The sequence below is a fragment of the Cucurbita moschata genome, unplaced genomic scaffold (assembly GCF_002738365.1).
Source record: "Cucurbita moschata cultivar Rifu unplaced genomic scaffold, Cmos_1.0 Cmo_Scf00001, whole genome shotgun sequence".
In the NCBI taxonomy this organism is placed as follows: domain Eukaryota; kingdom Viridiplantae; phylum Streptophyta; class Magnoliopsida; order Cucurbitales; family Cucurbitaceae; genus Cucurbita; species Cucurbita moschata.
In genome coordinates this window covers 10,296,024-10,321,979 of record NW_019268517.1, presented here as the reverse complement: position 1 = coordinate 10,321,979, position 25,956 = coordinate 10,296,024, and the positions used below count along the sequence as shown (strand labels likewise).

At 36.2% G+C, this 25,956-nt stretch overlaps 5 protein-coding genes across 6 annotated transcripts; 4 read left to right on the top strand and 1 right to left on the bottom strand.

The window, feature by feature from the left end:
* The first annotated feature begins 2,618 nt into the window (after positions 1-2,618).
* On the top strand, positions 2,619-3,460 carry LOC111446914 (calcium-binding allergen Bet v 3-like). The gene has a single exon (XM_023085842.1). It carries the CDS (start codon positions 2,685-2,687, stop codon positions 3,282-3,284), a length of 600 nt encoding a protein of 199 aa, XP_022941610.1. The 5' UTR covers positions 2,619-2,684; the 3' UTR covers positions 3,285-3,460.
* A 1,931-nt stretch (positions 3,461-5,391) lies between these two features.
* Positions 5,392-10,272, top strand: LOC111446905 (KH domain-containing protein At2g38610). Its single transcript, XM_023085832.1, has 7 exons — positions 5,392-5,656; positions 5,745-5,833; positions 7,541-7,692; positions 8,910-9,029; positions 9,133-9,249; positions 9,393-9,536; positions 9,794-10,272. The coding sequence occupies exons 1-7, from the start codon at positions 5,577-5,579 to the stop codon at positions 9,941-9,943; spliced, it is 852 nt and encodes a 283-aa protein (XP_022941600.1). The 5' UTR covers positions 5,392-5,576; the 3' UTR covers positions 9,944-10,272.
* A 1,660-nt stretch (positions 10,273-11,932) lies between these two features.
* On the bottom strand, positions 11,933-16,425 carry LOC111446955. Of its 2 annotated transcripts, none has more exons than XM_023085898.1 (11): positions 16,220-16,425; positions 15,300-15,572; positions 14,896-14,958; positions 14,750-14,812; positions 14,583-14,645; positions 14,014-14,076; positions 13,793-13,855; positions 13,519-13,578; positions 13,084-13,230; positions 12,769-12,849; positions 11,933-12,531 (listed from the first exon to the last, which is right to left on the bottom strand). In XM_023085898.1, the coding sequence occupies exons 2-11, from the start codon at positions 15,489-15,491 to the stop codon at positions 12,076-12,078; spliced, it is 1,251 nt and encodes a 416-aa protein (XP_022941666.1). In that variant the 5' UTR covers positions 15,492-15,572; positions 16,220-16,425; the 3' UTR covers positions 11,933-12,075. The 2 variants fall into 2 exon arrangements, with proteins under 2 accessions (XP_022941666.1, XP_022941675.1); XM_023085907.1 differs by having other exon boundaries at positions 16,230-16,405.
* A 2,142-nt stretch (positions 16,426-18,567) lies between these two features.
* Positions 18,568-20,212, top strand: LOC111446970 (probable WRKY transcription factor 70). Its single transcript, XM_023085918.1, has 2 exons — positions 18,568-18,912; positions 19,445-20,212. Exons 1-2 carry the CDS (start codon positions 18,602-18,604, stop codon positions 20,001-20,003), a joined length of 870 nt encoding a protein of 289 aa, XP_022941686.1. The 5' UTR covers positions 18,568-18,601; the 3' UTR covers positions 20,004-20,212.
* An 860-nt stretch (positions 20,213-21,072) lies between these two features.
* Positions 21,073-24,868, top strand: LOC111446947 (transmembrane protein 87A-like). Its single transcript, XM_023085885.1, has 5 exons — positions 21,073-21,368; positions 21,766-22,699; positions 22,991-23,086; positions 23,311-23,447; positions 24,510-24,868. The coding sequence occupies exons 1-5, from the start codon at positions 21,106-21,108 to the stop codon at positions 24,643-24,645; spliced, it is 1,566 nt and encodes a 521-aa protein (XP_022941653.1). The 5' UTR covers positions 21,073-21,105; the 3' UTR covers positions 24,646-24,868.
* The last annotated feature ends 1,088 nt before the right edge of the window (positions 24,869-25,956 follow it).

Genomic DNA, 25,956 nt, shown 5'->3' with positions numbered 1-25,956 from the left:
AAAAAAATTTTTTTTTTTTTTTTTTTTTTTTTTTTTTTGTTTATTTTCTTATGAAATTGATATATATTACTTTATTTAAATTAGATTCTTATCAAAATAACCCTATTTAACGCGATAATATTGAAATTTATTTTACATTGTCTCCCTTTTTTTATCTTTACAACCTTCCCATTCACAGTGAGGCTCCTTTAGCTTAGATCCTACCCTCGAGCTCCTATTTAGAGTTGCGATGATGCAGGGTTCTTCCAACTCGAACCTAAAGAACTTTGTCTGAAAGGAACCCTCCTACACTCAAGGCTCCCATTTAGAGTTGCGATGATGTGGGATTCTTCCAACCCGAGCCTAAAAAACTTTGCTTGAAAGGGACCCTCCTACACTCAGGGCTCCCATTTAGAGTTACAATGATGCGGGGTTCTTTCAACCCGAGCCTAAAGAACTTTGCCCGAAAGGGACCCTCCTACACTCAAGCTTTGCCTGAAACGAACCCTCCTACACTCATGGCTCCCATTTAGAGTTACAATGATGCGGGGTTCTTTCAACCCGAGCCTAAAGAACTTTGCTTGAAAGGGACCCTCCTACACTCAGGGCTCCCATTTAGAGTTACAATGATGCGGGGTTCTATCAACCCGAGCCTAAAGAACTTTGCCCGAAAGCGACCCTCCTACACTCAAGCTTTGCCTGAAACGGACCCTCCTACACTCAAGGCTCCCACATTTAGAGTTACAATGATGCAGGGTTCTTTCAACCCGAGCCTAAAGAACTTTGCCCGAAAGGGACCCTCTGATAAGATAAGGAATCAATACAAGGGGAATAAGATTCGGATTACCTTGTTGATCGAATATCTCAAGGCAAGAACACTTGATTGAGATTCGAATCACTCCAGAAGCAAGATCGATCATGTCTAGCTTCAATGATTCTTGTTGATCAAATATCTCAAACACTTGTTTGAGATTCGAATCACTCCACAAGCAAGATTGATCATGTCAAGCTTGAATGATTCTACATGCAATCTAAACTACATAGAATTGCAAAGAAACTTAGCCATCGGCTAAAGAAAAGCACAAATGCTTCTTTTGATATATCTTCTAAGTCTTCCTTACAAATACAACAAACATGGCTTTGTATAGCCTCAAAATGAAAATTACAAAAGTTGTAACATTCACACTTTATGGCCATAATTAGCCATTATGTAAATGTAACCGAAATTAAATAAAAAGTCTTAAAATACAATAACTCTAAATTACTCTAAATTACTCTAAATTATAACCCACCCAAAATTTACAACAATCATTTAAAGTAATTTAGAGTTATTGTATTTTAAGACTTTTTATTTAATTTCGGTTACATTTACATAATGGCTAATTATGGCCATAAAGTGTGAATGTTACAACTTTTGTAATTTTCATTTTGAGGCTATACAAAGCCATGTTTGTTGTATTTGTAAGGAAGACTTAGAAGATATATCAAAAGAAGCATTTGTGCTTTTCTTTAGCCGATGGCTAAGTTTCTTTGCAATTCTATGTAGTTTAGATTGCATGTAGAATCATTCAAGCTTGACATGATCAATCTTGCTTGTGGAGTGATTCGAATCTCAAACAAGTGTTTGAGATATTTGATCAACAAGAATCATTGAAGCTAGACATGATCGATCTTGCTTCTGGAGTGATTCGAATCTCAATCAAGTGTTCTTGCCTTGAGATATTCGATCAACAAGGTAATCCGAATCTTATTCCTCTTGTATTGATTCCTTATCTTATCACCCTCCTACACTCAAGCTTTGCCTGAAACAGACGCTCCTACACTCAGAGCTCCCATTTAGAGTTGCAATGATGCGGGGTTCTTCCAGCCCGAGCCTAAAAAACTTTACTTGAAAGAGACCCTCCTATTTCATACATATAATAAGTTTGTTCGTTATCATAGAGATATTTTAGAAATATTTAAATCATAGATGAGCCCATAATTATAAAAAAAGAAAATTATAAAACAAAATTGAAAAAATATATATATTAATCGATTGAAAATTTAACTATGTTAAAATACTTAATATTAACGGCTTAACAGAAAATTAAAAAAAAAAAATCAAGTGAGAAAACACATGTATAAAAAAACTGCAATATATATTTTTTTATTAAATAATAAAATAATTAAATTAAAATTAAAAAATACGTGCTAGCTCCAACGTATATAAAATAATAAAATAATTAAAGAAAAAAATCTAAAATTATATCATAAAAAAAATAATTTAAAATTATAATATTTTTTTAGATATTTATATTTAGATCCAAGTTTTCTTTATTTTCTCAATAAATAAATAAATTTAATACCTACTCTAAATTTGGACTTTTTTTTTTTATGAGTGGTTGAATTATTGATAGAATAAATATGGTGGAGAATTAAAGTTTGATTAATTATTTATTAATAATTTCCATCACACTCATAAATATTTAATTTTAAATTATAATTTTTAAAAAAAAGGGCGAGGTCAAGGACTCTAGGTCCGCCGAGCACGGATCATCCCTTATAATTAATTAATTAATTAATTTTATTGAATTTACTAAAATTAAAAATAAAAAAGAAAAGTATTATATTTATATAATTTCTGAAATCCGAAATGGAAATTGCAAGGCCTTATAATTGGTCGATGAAATTATGTGAAGACGCCAATTTTGGTGCAGTGTTTGGAAATGGACGGCGAAGCCTCATCGGAATCAGACGTTTCCCGACCACGGCTGTCGAAGAAACCGTCGAGTTCTTCTTCGTTCCAGCTCCGATGCCCTAGCCTGAACTCCCTCCGTCTCCGTCGCATATTCGACATGTTCGACAAGAACGGCGACGGCATGATCACCAGCGAGGAGCTGGGGCAAGCTCTGTCCCTGCTCGGCCTGGACGCGGAGGAATCCGAGCTGGATTCCACCGTGAACTCCTTCATCCAGCCGGGAAATGAGGGGCTGAGATTTGAAGACTTCGCGGCGCTGCACCAGTCGTTGAACGACGCCTACTTCGGCGGACAGGACGGGGAGGTGAATGAACAGAATGAAGAAGAAAAGAGGATGTCGCAGGAGGAGTCGGATCTGACGGAGGCGTTTAGGGTGTTCGATGAGGACGGCGATGGGTACATTTCCGCGGCGGAGCTGCAAGTGGTGCTGAGGAAGCTGAGGTTGTCGGAAGGGAATGAGATCGATAGCGTTCAGAAGATGATCTTGTCCGTTGATCGTAATAAAGATGGACGGGTCGATTTCTTTGAGTTTAAGGACATGATGCGCAGTGTTATTGTCCGGACATGATCCATCCTCTCTCATCCATCATCATCCATGCCATGGATCGAATCCAACCTTGGGTTCTTTTTTTTTTCCTTTTTTTTATTTTATAATATTTGTTTTTATTTTATTTTAATGTTTTTGTTTGCTTTGGATTTTTCTATACAAAAATCATCAACCACACAGTATTTTCCTTTCATCCATGTATTTCTATTGTATTGTATTCGATTTTCCTAATTAATTAGTTTTAAACTCTCTTAATTTCATAATTAATTTAATTACACAAATTTAATTACACAGCTCTCTCGATTAGAATTGACGATCACTAAAAGGATATGGTCCGACAAATTTAAATTTATTTGAGTTACCCGAGTTACCCGAATTTAATGGGAAATAACTTATTTACTCGTCGGATTGTTATAATAAATTTGATCTCGAAAATTTTAAATATATTTAAGTTGCATTTGGATTTAATACAACAATTTTAAGAATTATATTATGAATTTATTTAATGACGTAATTATATTTTTTATTATTAATTCTCTGATTAATTTTAAAATATATATTGAAAATACTTAAATTTTAATTCAATAATTGAATGTTTTAGGTATTAATATTTTATTTTTAATTAAAAATTTGAATAAATGACTACCGTGGTGGTTGAATATGAGAGAATATTGGGGGAAATTGAATATGAGAGGGTTTTTTTGGGGTGAAAATTGAATATGGGAGAGATTTGGGGTGAAAATTGAAATTTAAGAAATTGATATTGGGCTGGCCCATTTCTCCATCGGGTTTGTTATAAAAGTGATTTCTCACTTACGCATGCATAACACGTGTGTCTAATAAAACCTTCAAATTTTTAGCAAAAGGAAAGATTGTCCTTGATTTTGATGTCTGCTGCCATTTAAATATAAAATAATAAAAATGTATAGAGGTTTTTTTCTTTAGATAAATGTAATATTCTCCGGGCTCCCGTCAATTCCTTTGAGTTTCATTCTTGCGAATGGACGAGACACTTAACGCGTTAGCTGCTGCATGGGTCGATACGCACAGCGTCTAGTATCCATCGTTCACGGCTAGGACTTCTAGGGTATCTAATCTCATTCACTCCCCTAGCTTTCATCTCATTCACTCCCCCTAGCTTTCAGCTCTCGGCCCAACAGAGTACTTTCTCTGCGTATTTCACCGTTCCACCGAAAATTTCCTCTGCCCCTACGTTAACTTGTTAGTTTCCACATTGGTTTTAATGTGTTTAACATTTTAATTAGTTTTTTTGGTACTAATTTGACTAATTTATTCATGTTATTTGCGCGTTTGAGAGCATTATTGTCGATTCAATTATTAATTTATTAATAATAATAATAATAACAACAAATCACTATTGTTGTAGTGTTTTTATTATATTTGACAATTATTATATCAAAAATAATTTTATCAGTAAATAATAATTTAAAAATAAAACATATACAATAATTAATTATTTTTTAAAAAAATAACGAAAGAGGAAATTTTTTAGTGGAACCTAATTCTAGTCAATTTCTTGTAAAGAATACCCTCTGTGATCTCATAAAAATAAATGAAGAATCTCATAGGAACGAGGAATGAAATAGGTGATAGAAATGAGAATAGAGAAGGCTTTTGTATCTCCACCTCCACCTCGTGGACATCTCGATGCAAAATCTGTCATTTAAAAGTGGTCACTGTTAGTCGAACCACGAGTTTCCACAATAGTATGATATTGTCCACTTTGAGCATAAGCTCTCATCTCGAAACAAAGGCATGAGAGCTTACGTTGAAAGTGGACAATATCGTACCATTGTGGAGAATCGTGTTCAACTAACATGATATCAAAGCCAGACACCGGACGATGTACTAGCGAGGAGGCTGTTTCCCAAAGGGGTAGACACAAGACGGTGTGTCGAGATTGAAATTAATTGAAAAATAATAATAATAATAATAAAAAATATAGTTTTATCTTCCTGAGCAAGATGTCCCTCTTCCCGTCCCATTTGTTTTTCTGTCTTTTTATTTTAATTTCTTCCAATTATTTCGCTTTACTTTTGTCTCTTACAATTTTGTCTCACAAACGGTGAATAGAAAATTAAAATATATTTAAAAAATAAAAAATAAAAAAAATCCCTTCCTTTCTGCAAATTCTCACTCACTGCAGACCCCAGAGCTGAGCTGAGCTCCCCTTTATTGGTGCCTCTGTCTTCCCTTTTTCTTCCGCATCAAGAACTCCTCAAATCTCTTTCTTCATTTCTTCAGATTCCGAATAATTCAATCAAGCTTGCATCAAAAAGCAAGCTCCCAGTAATGTCAGGTTTGTATAATCCCAACTTCTCCCCTGCAAGAGCAGCTTCTCCTCAGATTCGGACCTCCGCCGATGCTGACAGGTACCTTATCTATCTCAATTTCAAGCATATGCTATCACTTCATCTTCTTCCTCGTCTTCTGATCTCTCTCCGCCTTTTTCTCCCTCAGTCAGTACTTGTCGGAGCTGTTGGCTGAGCATCAGAAACTCGGTCCCTTCATGCAAATCCTTCCTATTTGTAAACGCCTTTTGAATCAAGGTGAGTTTTCTGTGATTTTCTCTTCGCTGCCACTGTTCTTGCCTATCTACTTAGATCGCCTTCATCATCCAATCTTCACCGCCCCTTTTGATTTCGTAATCTATAAGATTGAGATTCTTGCCATTTGTATATCTAATCTGAGATTTCTATTTTATAATCTATATGAATGAGATGCTTCTTGTGTTGATGGAATTTAGAGATTCTGAAGGTTGTTCTGGAGTACTCTGAATCGGCAGCTCCATCAATTTTGTTGTACTTGTTGTTCTTGCTATTGACTGTAAATGTTGAACTACTCTTCAGTGATTACTCTACTTTAGTGTTAGCTGTTCTTGGAGTAGCTTTTGCAATACATACTTTAACAGCTTTAAAAATTCATGTTGTTACATTTACATATAAGTTGTTAGTGGTCATGAACTCACTCTAGTGACAAACTTGCAAGTTTTCAGGCAAAATCTCTTTCCTAAAGCATTTATGCAAGTGAGTTTAATTGACACTAATTCACTTTTCATGATCTTGAGCAGCAAAAAAAAAAAAAAGTTAGTACAAGGTCGAGACATTAAATTGAACCAAAATCTAGATCAGTTGGAGTATTAGCAGAGAATATTATAAGTGGTGTGTTTGTTATTATTTGAGAAGTTTGTTTGAGTTGATTGCTATATATAGAGTGACTTGAGCATTTGTAGGCAGAATTTTGGGTATTAGTTTTGCAGGAGAATGATAGCCCTTTTAAATGCTATAAACCAATGTAATTTCGTGCTTACTATCTTATTTCCAATCTCAAGACAGATTGAGTATCTATCCGTCTCCTTCCATCCCAAGAAATATCCTATTCCTTTTTGATAAAATATTCACCAAGAAACTAGCTTGCCACAAAACAGCTTCGTTATAAAGCTTGTCACGCCCTTATAAAGAGTGCTTCGTTTCTCTCTCCAACTAATGTCCGATCTGCGAGAAAGATGCTGGCCCCGAAGGGGAGTGAATTATGAGATCCCACATCGATGGGAGAGATGAACGAGTGCTACCGAGGACCCTCAGCACCGGAGGGGAGTGGATTGTGGATCGGTTGGAGAGGGGAACGAAACATTCTTTACAAGAGTATGGAAATCTCTCACTAAGCGTTTTCAAAAAATCCTAATCACATGTCAATTAATTCATTTAAAAAAACCATCCTAATAGTCCATTGCATTTCAAAAAAACCAATAAGAATCAACGCCTATCAATTAATTCATCCACAATCACATGTAACACAATCAGTTTATACAAAATTTTCACCAAGGAATAAGAAATTTCAAGACGTGCATTAAGATCTGGAGAAATATTAATGGAATATTCACCCCCTATTACCCATGATAAGTAAAAGGCAGAAATATTAATGAAATATGAGACATGTTTTGCTGGCCAATGCTTCAGACCTCTGAAGCATTCAACTATCTTAAATAAGAACCTAAATAATTATTGAGAAGCCTACCTAGACAGTAATAAAAATCAAATTCTTGCTCAATTGATGAAGAACTAACCTGGTATCTATATTTGACTCTGCTAATCCATGTCGTACTTTTTGCACGTTCTAAACTTCAGAACTGTGGATCTTTTTTTTTTTTTTTCATATGATAAGTTTCTTTATGTGTAGAAATTTTGCAGGTTTCTGGAATGATGTTCAAGCAAAGGTTATTGTGATTTTTTTATGACAAGTTACTTTATGTGCAGAGATTTTGCGAGTTTCTGGAATGATGTCCAACCAGGGTTTTAGTGACTTCGACAGATTACGACATAGAAGCCCTAGTCCAATGGCTTCTTCAAACCTCATGTCAAACATTTCTGGCACAGGTTTTGGCAGCTGGAATGGACTCCCTCAGGAGGTAAGTTTGTTCAGACCAATAGTGAGTTCGTAAGATTCATTTGAACAGATCACTCATTGGAATTCTGGTGGTGCATGTTTGGTTGAAACTTATCCAACTTAAAAGCTACCAACCGCCATGTAATGCTCAAATTGGCTTTTGACATTTTGAAGTTCTAACAAAATTTTGATTCCTAATTTATTAGATGGTTGCCTAAGAAAACTCATGTTCTGTGAACTTTCTACAATTATATGATTTTTGTTTTTTTTTAATTGTCACTCTATTTCGCCAAGTTGTACGCTGAAGTGGCTGTTACTGCTAGATAAAGTAGGAATGAACTTGTATGTGAATTGGTCGAGTTTACTTCTATGTCTTCTCGACTAGTCCTCTCGAGGCTGTATACTGAGAAACTCTGGAGCTAATTTGACTGTTTACTATGCAGGGTAGTTCTCTATGATCAAGTTGCTTAAATAAAAGTGTAATAGTCATCATGAAACCATGCATATATGGTAGATAGTTTTCATTTAGGGTCACTTTTGATAATCGTTTGGTTTTTTAAAATTAAGCCTATAAATACTTCCCACCAATGTTTTCTTGTTTTGTTATCTACTTTTTATCCATGTTTTAAAAGACCAAAAGTTTTGAAAATTAAAAAAGATTAGTTTTTAAAAACTAGTTTTTGTTTTTGAAATTTGGAAAGAATTCAAATGTATTCTTAAAAAAGATAAAATTCATTGTAGAAAATTGATGAGAAAACGAGCACAATTTTCTAAAACCAAAGATCAAATGGTTATCAAACGAGACATTTATTTTTTAAGTTAAAGCCCCCAAGTTATCGTTGCTCGTGCAACTTGAAAGAATGTATACCAGCACAATGAACTAATCAATAGTATTACTGCAAACTGCAACAGGCTTCAAAGTGATGTGGAATGGAGGAACTTACATCTTTTTTAGTTCTTGTCATTTATATGCTGTATGCTAATCATCTATCTCTCATGCAAGTAAGAAACAATTGTTTGTTCTTAATATGGGATTGTTTTCCTGGGTTCTTGGGAAGGTAGTAGAAACTTCCATCTTGTCTTCTACATTTATCTTGACTTGCAGGCTTTCTAGAATTTTTCCTAGTGTTATATAAGATGCATACAACCCAAATTTGTGAAATTATTAGGCCTTGTACACTAGCTTTTTTTGTAAAATCAACTTTGACCACCAATACCACTTGTTTTTTCTTTTCACAGCCCAGATTAAGTGGAAATCCTGGAACGACAATGGACTGGCAAGGTGCTCCTGCAAGCCCGAGTTCATTTACTGTAAAGAAAATTTTGCGGTTGGAAATACCAGTGGAGACGTATCCGAATGTAATTTCTATATAAAGAAGTATTATTGTACGTTTTTTTTTCTAATCTTATCATTAGATCTGGATTTATAAAACTTTTGGTTGTTTTGTTTCTTGGACGTCAGTTCAATTTTGTTGGGCGGCTTCTCGGACCTAGAGGCAATTCTCTAAAAAGGGTAGAAGCTACTACCGGGTGTCGTGTGTATATAAGAGGAAAGGGGTCAATTAAAGATCCAGAAAAGGTATTTTAGGTGAAATTGCTCTTTAAGTGAAGCTTTTACCAATGGATGTTTCTTATTGTGTTTGATGGTAGTATCTACTAATGTTTAATATTGAGTTCTCTGGTTATTTATTTCTTTATCTATGACTGTTTTAAACTCTGAAGGAAGAGAAACTCCGAGGGAGACTTGGCTATGAACATCTGAACGAACCGCTGCATGTCCTCATCGAGGCTGACTTACCAGCCAATATCATCGATATCAGGTTGAGACAGGCACAAGAAATTATAGAAGAACTACTCAAACCTGTGGTACTGTTTACTTTCCAACCTAGTTCTTATCAAGTTTAATTTGAGTTTATGATAGAGATGGGTCCAATAGATGAATTATTTGTCATTGCATGTGTTTTTGTTCATGAGATGCTATTAAACATGTCCTTGGGGTGATCATGGTTGACATCTGCAGTCCAAGAAGAACAGAAAAGAAAGAAATGATTCTTGCAATCCATGTGTTTAGGAGTAGTGGTTTTTTACATACAAATCTAAATGGTCGTCCGTTGTGTTTACAGGACGAGCCGAATGATTATATCAAAAGACAACAACTGCGCGAATTAGCAATGCTGAATTCAAATTTCAGAGAGGAAAGTCCTGGTCCGAGTGGTGGTAGTGTTTCACCTTTCAACTCGAGTGGGATGAAGCGAGCTAAAACCGGTGGCTGAGAGCTCGCATTACTGGCCGAGACGTTTTTCCTCTCTATTATGCAAATCGATCACTGAAATGCCTGCCAACAGGTTAGGATTCAGTAACTAGCATAACTACAAAAATTGATGGTCAATATTCATTTTTGAGTTTATTTATTATTTATTTATAAACAACAGAATGTTAAGAAATGTCTTTTTTGTTTCCTCATTTTCTACTGAGAGAGAAAAGAGAAGGGCTTAGTGAGTGAAGATTATGTAGTTTTGCTTGGGAGAGGTTCCCATCTGGTGAGGTCGTTCTGTCTTATAAACTGAATATAATTATTGAATTTATTCTTGTGTTAGTGACTTCTGAAAAGTGTCTAATATTTTATTAGAGACGAGCAATAGGAATAGGCAGGTAATATTTGTTAAGATTGTATGTTTATTACAAATAATTTCTTGAGTTGGGAGTGGCTGCTTCGTTACAGGCACTCTAACCCGGGTAAGGTTCTTCAAATAGCAACCCGGGTAAGGTTTTTCAAATAGCTGATTCTTTCTTGTTCACAGTACGGATAAGAACAACAGAAAGTAAAGGTTACATGGATGGATTTTGATTAAAGAGAAAAACGTTAGTAGGAAAATGGAAAGGTTCTTTTTCTTGGGAGTTTGTCCTAGATTAATGCTATTGCTTACGGCCTTTGGGGACTTAGAATTCCATTGGGTGTCTCATGTCACAATCGCACTCTTGCGGCGGAGGGATAGCGATTGTGCGACACTTGTTTTAACCCAGCTAACAAGTCAGCTATGTGAAATTTGGACTACACGGATAATATTGGCATATGCCCGAGGAGTCTTGGATCATGTTTGAGAGAAATATTAGAAAATGGAATGCAGTTTGAAAGAAATCAATGTTATAAGCTAAGAGCGAATAGACAACGCCCACAGCTTTGATAGCATATAAATCAGGTAGTAAAAATTGACAACTAGTCACATCCCTGATACATTTTGGGACATTTTAGCTTTGGCGAGTATAGACATGATTTTGGCAACCAGTCATACACCCTTGTATCGACACAACAGCCTAACACGAAAGTAAGTAAATGGAGTTTGGAACACATATGTGGCCATGGATAATATGTTCGGGACATCTGATATACAGTCACAGGCTCACACCTTAGACAAGTATGACTGTGACATCTCATGAATTTTTGCATTTTTAGCATTGCGTCTAAAAACGACCCATCATTGTTTGTGTGCCAATTGTGTAATTTTTGGGGGCGGTTTTTCAAGCGCACGATTCTCCCATGTTGCCTTGTTTCAATGCCTGAGATACTACTCCCATGTCGCCTTGTTTCAATGCTTGAGATACTGCGTAGATTCGTAGAATAATCATCCACAATATATATATATACACACACATATATATATTCCATTTAACTGAACAGAGATAGAAGCAAGGGGATGGACACATTTGTCCAATTATAGTCCTTGGAATCTCAATAAAGCTTCAAATCCATCCCAATTGTTAGTTTGTTGTTAACTTTTCGGGAGAAAAAATCAGTCCATATTTGTCTTTCCCCATACATTTTAGAAATATGAACATATTGTGCCTTTCCTACCTGAAAATTATTATAATTATTAACCGATTTCAATGAAAAATTAACTTCAAACTAACAATAGAAATCAATATTAAAATTTATTGAAAGTACACAAACTAAACTAAAATTAGACGTACAAAGATTAAAATAGAATCAAACATAAAATACAACCATCAAAATGATGTGTTAGTGTTATTCTAACATTCATCCGATGTAAGACAGGATTTCATTAATTAGCTCAAAACATGTGAAAATGAAGTCTCAAAAGTATAAAGATCATGAAACGGTGGGTTTTGAAACGGGCGATATAAGGGTATTTGAAAGAATGCCCATAAAAAACTCAATGGTAGTCTGATATAAGGGTATTTGAAAGAATGCCCATAAAAAACTCAATGGTAGTCTGATATAAGGGTATTTGAAAGAATGCCCATAAAAAACTCAATGGTAGTCCTATTTCATCATATCCCGGATGTGATATGGTTACGAAAAAGTCGCTTATCATCTTAAGCTTTTGATTCTATACCTGTGGGGGGCAGCTTTCATGATTAGTCTCTCGTGTAAAAGAATGATAACTCAGCTTTTGCCAACCAAGTCAGCACCGCTTACATATTTAGCCATAAATGATATCAACCGATAAGGAGCCCCAATCAAAGGGGCATCTGAAAGAAGCACATCCTCCTCGTCGCTCTCTGCACCCGACAGTTCTCGGTTCCTGTTCCTATCTTCATTTTCTTGAGGTGGAATTTGTTCGATTTCTCCCTCCTCCATTGGCAGTATTAAAGAGGTTGGAGACAGAAGCAAATCGTTGTCCATGTCCACAATATTATAGCCAACGCTATGGTTGTGGATTGGAACAGATTCTAATGCGTCCAAACTTTTACTTGATGTGACCATATTATGAATCAAGGGAGGTTCAGGTTCGTTGAAAGTAGCAGTGTTGGTAGTAGCTTCAACCATCTGGTCAGGCTCCATGCCTGAATTTACCTCAGCCTTTGTAACCCTTTGAAGCTCAACATATAACTCATTCACCTAATAAGAATACACAGGGCGAGATGTTAACCTCAAAATAAAGCAAAGACGATCATTTCATTAACTTTTGTATGATCTAACCAGCTACTCTGCATCTAATGTAGTATTACTCTATCATAAAACATGATATCAGGAGTTCAGCAATTAGAATCTCTTTGAATACACGTCAATCCAGAACAAACTGAAGTAAAACGTTGCCAAAATGAAGGCAAGTGGACGTATAGCTGATTCTATTACCTTCCCAATAAGCTCTGCATTTTCTGTAATCAATTTATCAACCAGAATACGAGCTGCATCCACTTGTGAACTCAACATCTCCTGCTCATCTCATACGTATTGGCAAGAGGAATACAAGGAGTAAAGACTTATTCTTGCACTATAATTCAGGAGATAAAAAGTAAAAAAAAAATAAACCAACATTTAAAGGGAGACCAATATGTCATCTGCCAAAAGCGAATTGTCTACAGCTAGTTTCAAAACACCTTGCAATGATCTTTCTTCTAAGAAATTTTATTCTCGATGTTATTTAATAGCTGAGAATAAGAAGTGAACCTTTGTGACTCGATCTGAAGAGTGAGTGTGAGTGGAAGAGATTTTCCTCTCAAGGATCGTGATTTTTGACTGGTAATCAGCAACATTTTCCGTCAGTTGTTTGTTTTCTTGCAACAGATCACGCCTTTGTTCTTCCAACGCCACAACCTGTCAGGCCTTGTTTTCAATTCCTCATCAGAACAAAAAAGTAGTGTCCTATGTCGGCAGCTCATAAATGAATGAACGTGTACGCAAGTAAATAAGTAGTTTTGAACGACAATACATTTAAAACACGAATATCCTCCCGACCCTATTCATCTTGTTACTAGTTCTTCCAATGACTATGGTGACATCAAAGTTGGTGGCCATTTGCACAACTAGAAAGCAACTGAAAGAGATAAAACTCGTGTTCATGCAATTTATTTGTGGATTACTTGAGTTAGTGAAGCAGTATACCTGCGCCTGTAACCTAGAGATGTCCTTGTTCTTATCCACAATCATCTCCGTGCTTGAATTCTGTGAAAGACAAACCACCTCAATAGGAATATAGACCCCTTTCAATGACAGCATACTGTGAGTCCTTCGTGTATCCAAAACAACATATATAATCAAGCTCAAAACTGTCCACAAACTTTTCCTCATCAACCATAAAGAATTAAGAACCATATTTGTAAAAGAGGTGGTAACCACACAGCATGTCTCTATCAAGCATCAATAGTATATCGATTACCTCATTAAAAATCAATGAAGCTTTATCTCTCTCTAGTTGCTCAATTGTGTGCAATAACCTGGCCTTCATAATACAAAATGAGGAAATTTAGTGACGCATCAATAACTTCTGGGAAATTAATAGAACATAGAATTGTGCACGTTCAGGAGGAAACAAGCTGAAAAATAGCAATGATGAAATGGTTTGGAAGAGAAGGAACTATGCAGCCTAGAAAAAATTACCCCTTCTAAATCCAAAGCAGTTTTGTCCTCTTGTAACCTTCTAATTTTATCCACTAACGTTTCCTGCAGATTGCAAACAGTTGAACCCAATCTCTAAGGAGATAATACTAGGTTTTAGGAACCAACAGATGCATTAAAAGAAGAAGAAGAAGAAGAAGAAGAAGAAGAAGAAGAAGAAATTGTAATGCAAAATGAAGGTTGTAGGGGAAGATGATTGTATTGCAAAGGCGCATCTAGACACTAAACACCTTCAGGGTGCCATCTCGTGTCTCAATCTTTTCTTATATTAGTTCACGAAATATGCAATGTTCTCTAAAAGCCTGCCTTTTAAGAATCTCTTAAAAAGCTCTCGTTTCTTTTATTTTTCTCGGTTTTATTATTAACACTACAGTTTACCATACAAAATATTCTTATTTTTTTATTTTCATACTACGCGCTTCACAATAACAAAAAATTCTGAAGTTATTTGTACTTTAATGTGCCTCCTGCTTTTAAAAAAATAAATAAATATGGCTAATTAAAACGATTAGATTGGTGCATAGCAAAAAAATAGTTTGAGAAGAAAAAACCTCTTTTCGAAGCCATGAGTGCTTTTCCCCCTCAAATTCTACAAGCTTCAACTCTAGGTCAGCCTGCAATAAATAATTATTTGATAAACACGTGCATACAATTCTGAAAGGAAAGGTAAAAACAAGCACATAGATCAGCTACTTGAATGTTTGCAAAAATGGATTACCAATTTTTGCATATGTACGTTGTTTTCCTCATGTAAGCGTTTAATTGTATCCTCCAGCTTAGCCTGCAAAGAAATAAAAAATGCATTAGTAGGGGAAAGTAAGCACCATACTGTCACCAGTGTAATTTGTTCAATGATGACATCACCTTGTCATGTGCAAGCAAAAGGCTTTCCTTCCTCAAATGCTCGTTTGTCTCTTCAGAAACGGCCTACAAAAATCATATTAAGTGTTGTTCTAATATTGATAGTGAATTTAGATAACATGGATTTTGTATTTTATTTATGGTGCTCTACAAGGACTGTGGCTATGACAGAGAGAAGAGCATCAGTTTTTTCGGCATTGCTTTCTGGTCTTTGGTAAGATGGTATGCATGAGATTCAATGATGGAGCTGATTCATTCATGTTTATAAAATAAGACAAATGAACAAATAGAAGGGGCTACACATGTTCATGTCATCATTTACAACATCCAGCAGCTCTGCGATGAATCAAACCACCTAATAATAAAGATCGGTAACAAATCATTATAGAATTCAAAGACAAACTTACATCTTTTGTTCCCCTGCTCTGCTGATACGAAGGATCTACTGTACCAGAAATTGGATTTTGATCATTCTGTCCATTTGTTGTGTGAGTATCGTCCACAGAAGTCGATTCTGAAGCAATTGTGTCATCTTCTGAGGTTCTAATCTGCTTGTTTTTCTTTTTCTTGTTTTTTCTCTTCTTCTTTTCATTTTCCATTCCCCGTTTAAACTAAAATCCGACAGATGCAAGAAATCCCAGAAAGGGGAGAAGGATAATAATTTAGACTCTTCACTTTACCTGAGAACAAAAAGGCAGTAAAAAGTAGCGAACGTTTATATAATTATCCTGGCATTATTACCAACAAGAACCTTCAATCCTCACAAGAACGGACGACTGGAGAGAGAAATTAAAGCACTACTGTTTGACAATCAAAATATATGAACAAAAAAAGTAAACGAATTATAGAAATAAACTAAAATTTTTAAAAAACCTTCCGCAGCAGTATGATAACCAAAATGTAGGAACAAGGAGAGTAATTGAGTTTGAAAAACAAAAAACAAAAAACAAAAGCAAAAACGAAAACGAAAAAATGAACCGCCAAAGTGATCTCGAAACCGAAATGAATAGCTTCTCCAAGCACATAATCATGCGGCATCCTAGATCAACCACAAAACCAAAATCCAAGGAAAACAAACAAACAGAAGCTTACTGAAAACAATAAAAAAAACGAAGAAAAATTAGTTTAGCTGTTCCGCCATTGTTACCAAAAAGAATCGCCAATCCACATAAGAGTGACAAACGAGATAGAGAATGCAAAGCACTGCAATTGATTCCGTAGCGGTTAGATTACCAAATGTAGGATTGTAAAAAAGAGTAAATGCGCTTAAAAACCTAAGCGATCTCGAAATCCAGGCGACAACGAAACAAACAAACATGTAACGCACCGCTACTCACGAAGAAATTTGAGAGAAATGGCCGACGGGAGGCCTCTTGATTCGCTCTCCCCTTCTTCTCGCTTCGTCGCCTTTGCCGTGACCGCCGGAACGATGAGCCGGAATCGGAAAAAGTCGACCGAATTTGTACTTCCACGGCTCGCGTTTTGGCTTAATACGCTTTTAAGACAAACTTTGTCAACCGTGCCTTTATATATATATATATATATATATATATATAATCAGTCATAATAGGAAATAAATTAAATGCATAAATTTAAAAATTAAGATTTTTCCATTTATAAATTAAAATCCCGATTTAAGTTCTGTGGGATAATATATTTATAAATTATAAAATATTAAATTTATAAATTTTGTACCATTATTATTTTTTCAATACATATTTTAATTTAACAAAATAGAATAATTGTTTTTATACTATTAATTTATAACAAAAATTGTCATTAAATCATTATTCGTTAAAATATGAAAATATTAAAAACGGTGTCGTTTTCATAAATTTTTGTACTTTTTTTTATCACAAAATTCAAAATAAATTTATTGTTACTAATAGAGTAATAATTTAAATTATATATATTGTTAAAAAATCGAGTATTATAACAATAGTTTAAGGTTTTACGGACTATGTATAGGTTCACGGCATAACATCAAGTTTAGATAATCAAGAAGATGTGGTATCCCTATGAAATAAGTTCTCGTGTGCGTCTATCCTTTTTATCGTAATTAGGATATATAGGTATAGTGTAACGGTCCGAGCCCACAACTAGCAGATATTGTCTGCTTCAACTTGTTACGTATCCCGTTAATCTAAAGTACGTGATGAGTTTGTTGGTGGATGAAAATTCTACGTTGGCTAATTTAGGAAATGATCATGAGTTTATAATCAAGGAAGACTGTCGCCATTAATGTGAGACCTTGTGAGGAAGCCCAAAGCAAAACAACGAGAGCTTATGCTCAAAGTGGACAATATCACACTATTGTGGAGAGTCATGTTCATCTAACAGAGTTATTTTAGCCCACCGACTAAGACAAAATAAGCTCAATGTATGTTCGTTTTTAGTGTGAGGTCAAGTGAAACGTCACAGAAGATCAATCGGTATAGTAGGAAGCAACTCACTCTCTTATTGGGTCGAGGGTCGTTTATCCGTTATTTATCTGAGCTATTAGACTATGACATTTGAAAGCCAATAACCTTTGTCTGGGTAAGAAGAGTTACGTCCGAGTAAAAGAGAGGTACGTGAATAAGACAAGAACACGTTTGCATGAGAGTGATTTTGAAGATATGACAGTAACTCGATTATAAAACTTGAAAATTAAGCGCGTTTAGCTTAGATTAATCTCATGTCGGGTGACCTTCTATGATATTTTTTTTTTTACGTATCTATCACGATTTATAAAATAATTACACGATGCCCCCCAAAAGGGGAAGCCCACCAACTATAGAATATTACAATCCGAGTCACAAATTTAAAATTTTATTTTATAATAAAAATTAAAAGCTTTTCCCCTTCTTGGGTTTATTTTTCCACATCACGTGTGAAAGCCTTGCCTTCCAAGTTTCAATCCCATCCGTTCACACTGTCTTTATTACATTTTTGTCCCTTCCCTATTTAAATTTATTTATGCCAACTGCTCGCTATTTATTTCCTTTTTTTTTTCTTTAATAATTTAAATATACCAATTATTTATTTCTTGTCGTTTCATTGAAAATATCTATTTTTTTAAAAAAATATCAGACTAAAAATTTAACATTATTTAAAAAATTAAATTACGAGAATTTATAGCTTATAATTTTTTTAGTGTCAATTAGAGATTTAATAAAACTAAATAAATAAACTATTTATTAAATTTAAAATTAAATAATTAAAAATTGATTTTAACAGTAATAGGAAAAAAGAAAAAACAAGTGGTTATTGGTGCGAATTCCGAAAATACAACGTTGGCGCTGGACAAGATGGGAGAAAGACGGTTTTGTCCCTCTGTAGTTAGTCTTGTCCTTTAGAAAGGAAAAAAAAGTAAACTGATGGGAGGGTATTATCGTAATTTCGACTTAAAGCAAAAAAAATAAAAATGGTAGACAAGAATTAAATTAAAGGCAAGTGGAGGGTGACGATGCTGCCCTGACCTCACCAGCCTTACCTCAGTTATGATCAGCATTATTTAGTCCACGCGCGCGTTGGTATTTTCCTCCAATGAAAGCCCTCGATGACTCGCGTCTACACCAAACAAAGGTGAATGCGCGTGGGTTTTACATTTCCTTTTTGTGTGGAAATTGAGTAATTTCCTAATATCTTCCTTGCGTTTGCAGTGGAACGGATGAATATAAAAGCAGAGAGGCTGCCCTTGTCATTTCCAACCGAGAGATCGGATAATATGGATTGTTCTTGGGTTGAATCCACGCCGTTTGATCGGAAAAAAGTCGCCGATCAATTGCTTCGTGGCCATGAATTCGCCCGACAACTTCAAGCCCATCTACGGAGTGGTTCCAGCTGCGGCGGAACAGTCTCCGATGATCTGGTCGCTAAAATCTTATCCTCTTTCTCCAAAACTATCTCCGTCTTGAACCGCTCCTCCGACGCCGACGACATTAATGGGTCTATTGTGGATAATTCTCCGCCTGAGGAATCTGAAGACAGCTGCCGGAGCTCCACCCCCAATGATCGGAGGGGCTGCTATAAGAGAAGGTTAGTTTTAATTTATCTTAATCTAATTTAATTGATCTATTCTAGATCCACTCGGTTCCATGGAGAGTAGAACAAAACATATCTGTAGCAGACGTGTTTTAAAAATTTTGAGGGAAAATTCTCAAAATTCAAAAGAAGACAATATTTGTTATCGGTTACCAATGGTATTAAAGCCAAAAACCAGGCGATGTTCCAGCAAGGAGGCGGAGTTGGGTTGGATTAGAGATGGGAACGAGTGTGAGATAAGATTTTGAGCTCTAGAATAGGTGGATTGTGAGATCCAAATCGGTTGGAGGGGAGAACGAAAGATAAAAACCTACCCGTTTCAAAATCATTGAGGGGAAGCCTGAAACTAAAAACGGAGGACAATATCTGTTAGCGGTGAACTTAAACGATTATAGATGGTATCAGACCCAGATACGGGACAATTGCTTGAGAGAAAGTCCAAAAAAAAATAAAACAAGAAATACAATATTTGCTAGCAGTGAACTGATTGAAACTTAATTTAACTCAGAGTATGGATGATTTGCAGGAGGAATTCCCATAGTTGGGCGAGAGACAGCAGCAGCCTGGTGGACGACGGGCATGCGTGGCGGAAGTACGGGCAGAAGTCGATTCAAAACGCGAAATTCCCGAGGAATTACTACCGATGTACGCATAAATTCGACCAGGGCTGCCAAGCCTCGAAGCAAGTCCAGCGAGTGGAAGAGCATCCACCCAAGTTCCGTACAACTTATTACGGCCATCACACCTGCACCAATTTCCTCAACACTTCCGACATCGTACTGGGTTCCTCAAATTTCGACGATTCCGGTGGCGTCCTCCTCAGTTTCGACAGTCCCACCGCCGCCGCCCCGGCCGCCGTACACGACCACGAAAGGAACCAGTTCTTCTTGCCTGCAGACACCGATGCCGATGCCATGGCTCGCGTAGTCAAAACGGAAGTTGTAATGGGAGGAACGGCGGCGGAGGAGGTATGCTCGCCGTCCGATTACATGAGTGCCGGCCCTTCACCCGACGACTTCTCCGAGGTTATGATGTCCGGTTCCATCGGCGACTTTGAGGACGATGTCTTACAATTTCACTTTTGAAATTCAACACCTCCGATCTCCGCCGCCGGCTTCCGGTCCCGCCGGTGTGATTTGATTTTAGATGTTCTAGCTTTGGGTAAATCTCTAGTTTATAATTATTAATCTGCAGAAAGTGTTTTTTTTCCCTTTCGAGACCGCTGTCAATTGTTGTAGTGATGTAAATAGCGTCATGATCATAAGATTTAATCACAGCCGTTGGATTTGGATCAGTTTTATGGATACGACAAAATACAGGTCAAAGGTTGAGAGTGTGAAACGAATACATGTGCGCATTATTTAACCAAAAAAAAAAAAGAAAAAAACATTAAACTTTATTTCGATCACATTTTGTGCTTTAAAAATTGTATTTGTTTTATTATAGAAAAATATTTAAATTTTAATCCAAATTATTACTATTAACGATAAGATCACCGCCTATTAAATTTGATACTAATTATTATGTCGACATACCCTAAATTTTAAGGCCATGTCTTTATTGTGGTCCGAGCAAATAATAAAATTTAATTTGATCAAATTGGATCAAGTTGAAATCTTAGGTTATAATCCGACAAAATTTAAGTTTGAAGAGTCAGACCCAGAATTAAAAAAATATCTCAATTCAAATATTACGAACGAGATTTTAGAGGTTATGATTTTAAATTCGATAAATTTTTTTAAATCTGTATAGACCCGTTTGCATTTGAAAATAAAACTGTTGCATTCAACAAGCTGCAAAGCCCTCGAGACAAAACTACAGTTACATTTGGATGATCAAATGATAAAAATTATGGAACGTGCTCGAGTGCAAATTCAATACAAATGAGCGTGGGAGCATTTGTATCAAAATTACATAATTTTGAAAATTTTAATTTTTGGGTTCAAAATTTATAAAAAGTTTGCAACTTATTAACTTAGGAAAAATTAATTTTAGTTTATATATATTTTTAATAAAGATGGTACAATTAAGAAATATTAAAATTTAATTAAAACTTTTCTAAAAATAAAATTGTGTTATTATTTTTCAAACTCAAACGACGCCGTTTGGCACTGCGAAGGATTCTGTGTGATTTTCTTGTCTGCTTAATTTACTGTCGATCAGCGCACTACGTTTGCCCAATGATAAATGGCGCGAACGGAAAGGAATCGCAAGGCGATCGGGATTGGAAATGCATGGATGATCAGTTTTTTCGTTGGATTGATGTTCTTGTGCGACAAATTCATGGAGGTTGATGCTTCAATTCACGAGTATCGAAGCGAAGTTTTCATCCCCAAGTCAAATGGTTTCTTCTTCCATGGCGGCAGCGAAGCTCTTCTCGCTTCGAAGGTACATGGTTCTTCTTCTCCAAATTCCACTGACAAATCTCTCAAAGGCAAGTCCTTCATCAGGTAATCATTCGTCTCTCCACAAATTTGATGACGATTTTCTATCTCTTATGCATTCGATTAACCGAACATTTGCGTCATTTTGCTAGGTTTTCTACTTATTTACTCATTAATTAGTGAGTGGCAACAGTTTTATTGTTCTCTTAATCGTCACTATGCTGTTTTCTTTACCTATAACAGTTTCGTTCTTCTTTTCATCTGTATTGAGAAACGAAACATGAAAGACCTGCTTTTATAGTGCTATCAATCAACTAGTTCTGCTGATGAATATTTTGTAACGATTAGAAGAAAAAATTATTTATCTGCGAGGAATAGATTGGGATTTTCTTGCTTCTTATTAGTCTGTTCAAGATATTGCCATTGTATATGTAGGATTTAAGCCTTAAATTTGAAATGTTAGGTTTGAAACTGTTACTTTCGTGAGGACGAAGGAATCAGCTAGTCATACGAATGAAATGCAGCAATTTACTGGATTGGTGGAGGCCATCATCTTTGAGGTCAAAGATAGGGAGCGAATTGGAGGCTCCTTCCTCAAGTCAGATATGGTATGCTGCACACGCAGTCTTCACGATGCTGGACATTGCAAGTCAGGTGAGGTTATTATCAATGAAAATCATAACAACCCCGGCTGGCCTAAACGCATCAAGACATTCTTTGTTGGGAAAGATGAAACTGCTGTCATTCCACCTCAAACTATTGAAATCAATAGTACTGGAATGTACTACCTGTATTTTATGTTTTGTGATCCACAACTCAAAGGCACAATAATCGAGGGAAGGACAGTGTGGAGAAATCCGGATGGCTATTTACCAGGGAAGATGGCTCCTCTGCTGAAATTTTACGAATTCATGTCTTTAGCATATCTTTTGCTTGGCCTAATCTGGTTTCTATGGTTTGTTAAGTATTGGAAGGATGTTATACAGTTACATTACCACATTACAACGGTTATTGCTCTTGGAATGTGTGAAATGGGTGTATGGTACTTTGAGTATGCCAACTTTAATTCAACTGGAAGCAGGCCAATGGGAATTACTATATGGGCAGCAACCTTTACATCTGTGAAGAAGACATTGTCTCGTCTCCTTCTTTTGGTTGTTTCGATGGGATTTGGAGTGGTGAGGCCTACCCTTGGTGCCATCACTTCAAAAGTGCTTTTTCTTGGTTTCGTATATTTTGTTGCATCAGAGGCACTTGAGCTTGTGGAACATTTAAGTAATATCAATGATTTCTATGGAAAAGCAAGGCTGTTTCTGGTTCTACCTGTTGCTTTCTTGGATTCCTGCTTTATTATCTGGATCTTCTCATCTCTGTCGCGAACATTAGAAAAACTTCAGGTATGCAGGCTTAAGTTATTAACTATTTTATGCATCCCCGCGACCATGATTTCATTTGTGGGGTTTCTGCATTAAGTCTTTTATTTTAACAATCAAGTATAACCATGTATTCCCTGAGTGAATTGATTGAATCTCTGTGGTGGAATACTGTGTATATAACCGATAGACCTGCCTCCAAACAAATTATGGATTTGGTTGCTGGGAATGGCTGAAGGGTTGCTTGAGATTTCTTATCTGTCAGATGCAAAACCTTTTTTAATTAACCCATTCTTACTGTTTCTAATGATGCAGATAAAGAGAAACATGGCAAAGCTGGAGTTATATAGAAAATTTACCAATTCTCTTGTTGTATCCGTCCTACTTTCTATAACTTGGATCGGCTTCGAGGTAATGTTTTGTGGATTTAATTAATCATAACGAATTCTTCCATATGGTGCACAAGACATTTCTGGTTTTTGGATTATTGAGTCTCCCTTACGGCCATACCATCCTTTCACTAATCTTGTTGAATACTTAGATTTGCTACTCCTCTAAAAGCACGTGGTTTGTTAACGAATAAAAAACCATGAGCTAAGTATTGACTCATTTTTTTTCTCTTGTTTTTGACTTAGCTATACTTCAATGCAACTGATCCATTAAGTGAGCTTTGGAACATCGCTTGGGTTATTCCAGCTTTCTGGACTTTCCTGTCATTTTGTCTCCTGGCCGTGATCTGTATACTCTGGGCTCCATCAAGTAACCCCACAAGGTGCAAATCTTTCTGGATAATGACCCGGAATACGTTTATTTATTTATGTATGCTCATGTTTTTTTTTTATTGGAATAACCTTTTCAGTTCACCCACTAGGAAAAGTTTACCTTTCCTTTTTCTTGGTGGACGTGAAAAAAGCATGTTTCTAGAAGAACACTGCCTGTATAAACAAAATTGGTAGCCTAATCCGAATATTTGCTTTAAACTCGAGGGCTTTCACTATTTGGCTAAGAGTCAAAAGCATCCGATAGTGGATCTTGAAAGCAAGAAATTCTGGAATTTTCTGTCAAAGGGAGGAAGATTGAGAGAAAACATGGGAGCTCAATTTGGTACCCACTTGGTTCCTATAATTACAATTATTTTACCATTAACACCGGTTAGTCTTTTTTTTAGTATTCTTTTGTGATATCCCACATTGGTTGGGAGGAAAACAAAACACCCTTTATAAGAGTGTGAAAACCTTTCCCTAGCGGACGCGTTTTAAAGCTTTGAGGGGAAGCCCGAAAAGGAAAGCCCAAAGAGGACAATATCTACTAGCGGTGGGCTTGAGCTGTTACAAATGGTATCAGAGCCAGACACCAGGCGATGTGCCAGCTAGGAGGTTGTTCCCTGAAGGGGGTAGACACGAGGCAGTGTTCCAATAAGAACGCTGGCCCCGAAGGGGATGGATTTGGTGAGGATCCCACATCGATTGGAGAAGGGAACGAATGCCAGCGAGGACGCTGGGCCCTGAAGGGGTAGATTGTGGTATCCCACGTTGGTTGGGAGGAGAACAAAACACCCTTTAAAGGGTGTGAAAATCTTTCCCTAGCAGACGCGTTTTAAAGTCTTAAGGGAAATCCCGAAAGGGAAAGTCCAAAGAGGACAATATCTGCTAGCGGTGAGCTTGAGCTGTTACATCTTTAGTCTCTTTTATACATTTCACACATAATTTCATACAATAAGTACACAATTATTTTAAAAAGGTTTGTGTACTTGGCAATAATTTCATACAATCATGTTTTTTTTTTTTTACTATGTAAGTAGCTGTTGAAGTGTTAGCATTGATATTGCTTGCAGGTATGCATATTCAGAGGAGACAGGTGAAGAGTTGGAAGAGGAAGGCATTTGTTTAACCAGTGGAGGAGATATGGCTTCTAAACTGGAAAGGAAAGAAAGGAAGGGACTGGTAATTACGCCTAGGGGAAGATACTGAGGAGGACAAACGAGAATAGGTTAGATTTTTGTTTTACTGCCTCCGACTTTCACCTTTATCTAGGTTACTACCTCGGCCTTGGTAAATTAACCTGTAAAATTTGACCATACAATCCTTGTATCTATTTCCATGGCCAAATGTGTGAGAATCTGAATGGTAGATATATTTCTCTTGTGGTGTTGTATTGTATTTGAATGTTATATGAAATTTGTTTTAGGAAAGATTTTGTACGTTTTACATGAATCGCATATGAACTATGTATAGAAACTTTTAAACTTAATTGAACAATTAGGGAAAGAAAATATGAAATTTGCCGCGTAAAACGTGGTTTCTATTTTCACTCATTCACTCCAATGAGTTAAGTTTGGGTCTAGTTTAGTGAAAATTCAAGCTCGATTAATATACAAGATCATAAGTAACTGTCTGTGTTTATAACTTTCTGGGTTAAGAACCACTCTTAGTTCATCTTAGTTCATGAATTTTGGTGGAAATTATTGCTCAGATTTAATGAAATTTAATGAAATTGTGTACTTAGATAAATTAATAAATTATTTAGGTTTATTTGCAGTTAAAAGTCAAGCGGTCTTCTCTCTTTACACGGTCTAAATAGGCTAGAAATCCTAGCCACCAGGTTGTCGAGGACATGCTTGAAGAGGGGGGCGGGTGCGCTATGGATCCCCCCATCAACACCTTGTGATCTTCTCAAAGATTATTACGAGCCCTCGAGCGCCCTATGAATCCCTCCTCCTATCAACAACTTTTGATTTTCTCAAAGATCATTTCGAGCCTTGCCGTGTAGATAATCCCTCCTATCAATAGCTTGTGATCTCCCCCCTTGTTATAAGCATCTTGTGATCTTCTCAAATATCATTACAAGTCTGTGCCCTATACAAGATGATTCTCAAATATCATTACGAGTGTCCTATTAATCTTCCCTCCTATCAGGACTTATGATCTTCTCAAATATCATTACGAGTCTCTGAGTGCCCTATTAATCTTCCCTCCCATCAGGACTTGTGATCTTCTCAAATATCATTACGAGTCTCTGAGTGCCCTATTAATCTTCTCTCTTACCAAGACTTGTGATCTTCTCAAAGATCATTACGAGCTTCCTCCCTATCGATAAAGTAGTTTTGACTAAAGTTTAGACTAAATTATTATCCCTTTCGTACTATAGACGGCTAAGTCCATGCAACGCCGTGCAGTCGCACCTCTTGCCGCTTGCCGCCTGCCACTGCGTGTGGAATTGTCAACATTCGTACGGAAAATCGAAGACCCAAAACAAAAGAAAAAAAAAAAAAAAAAAAAAAA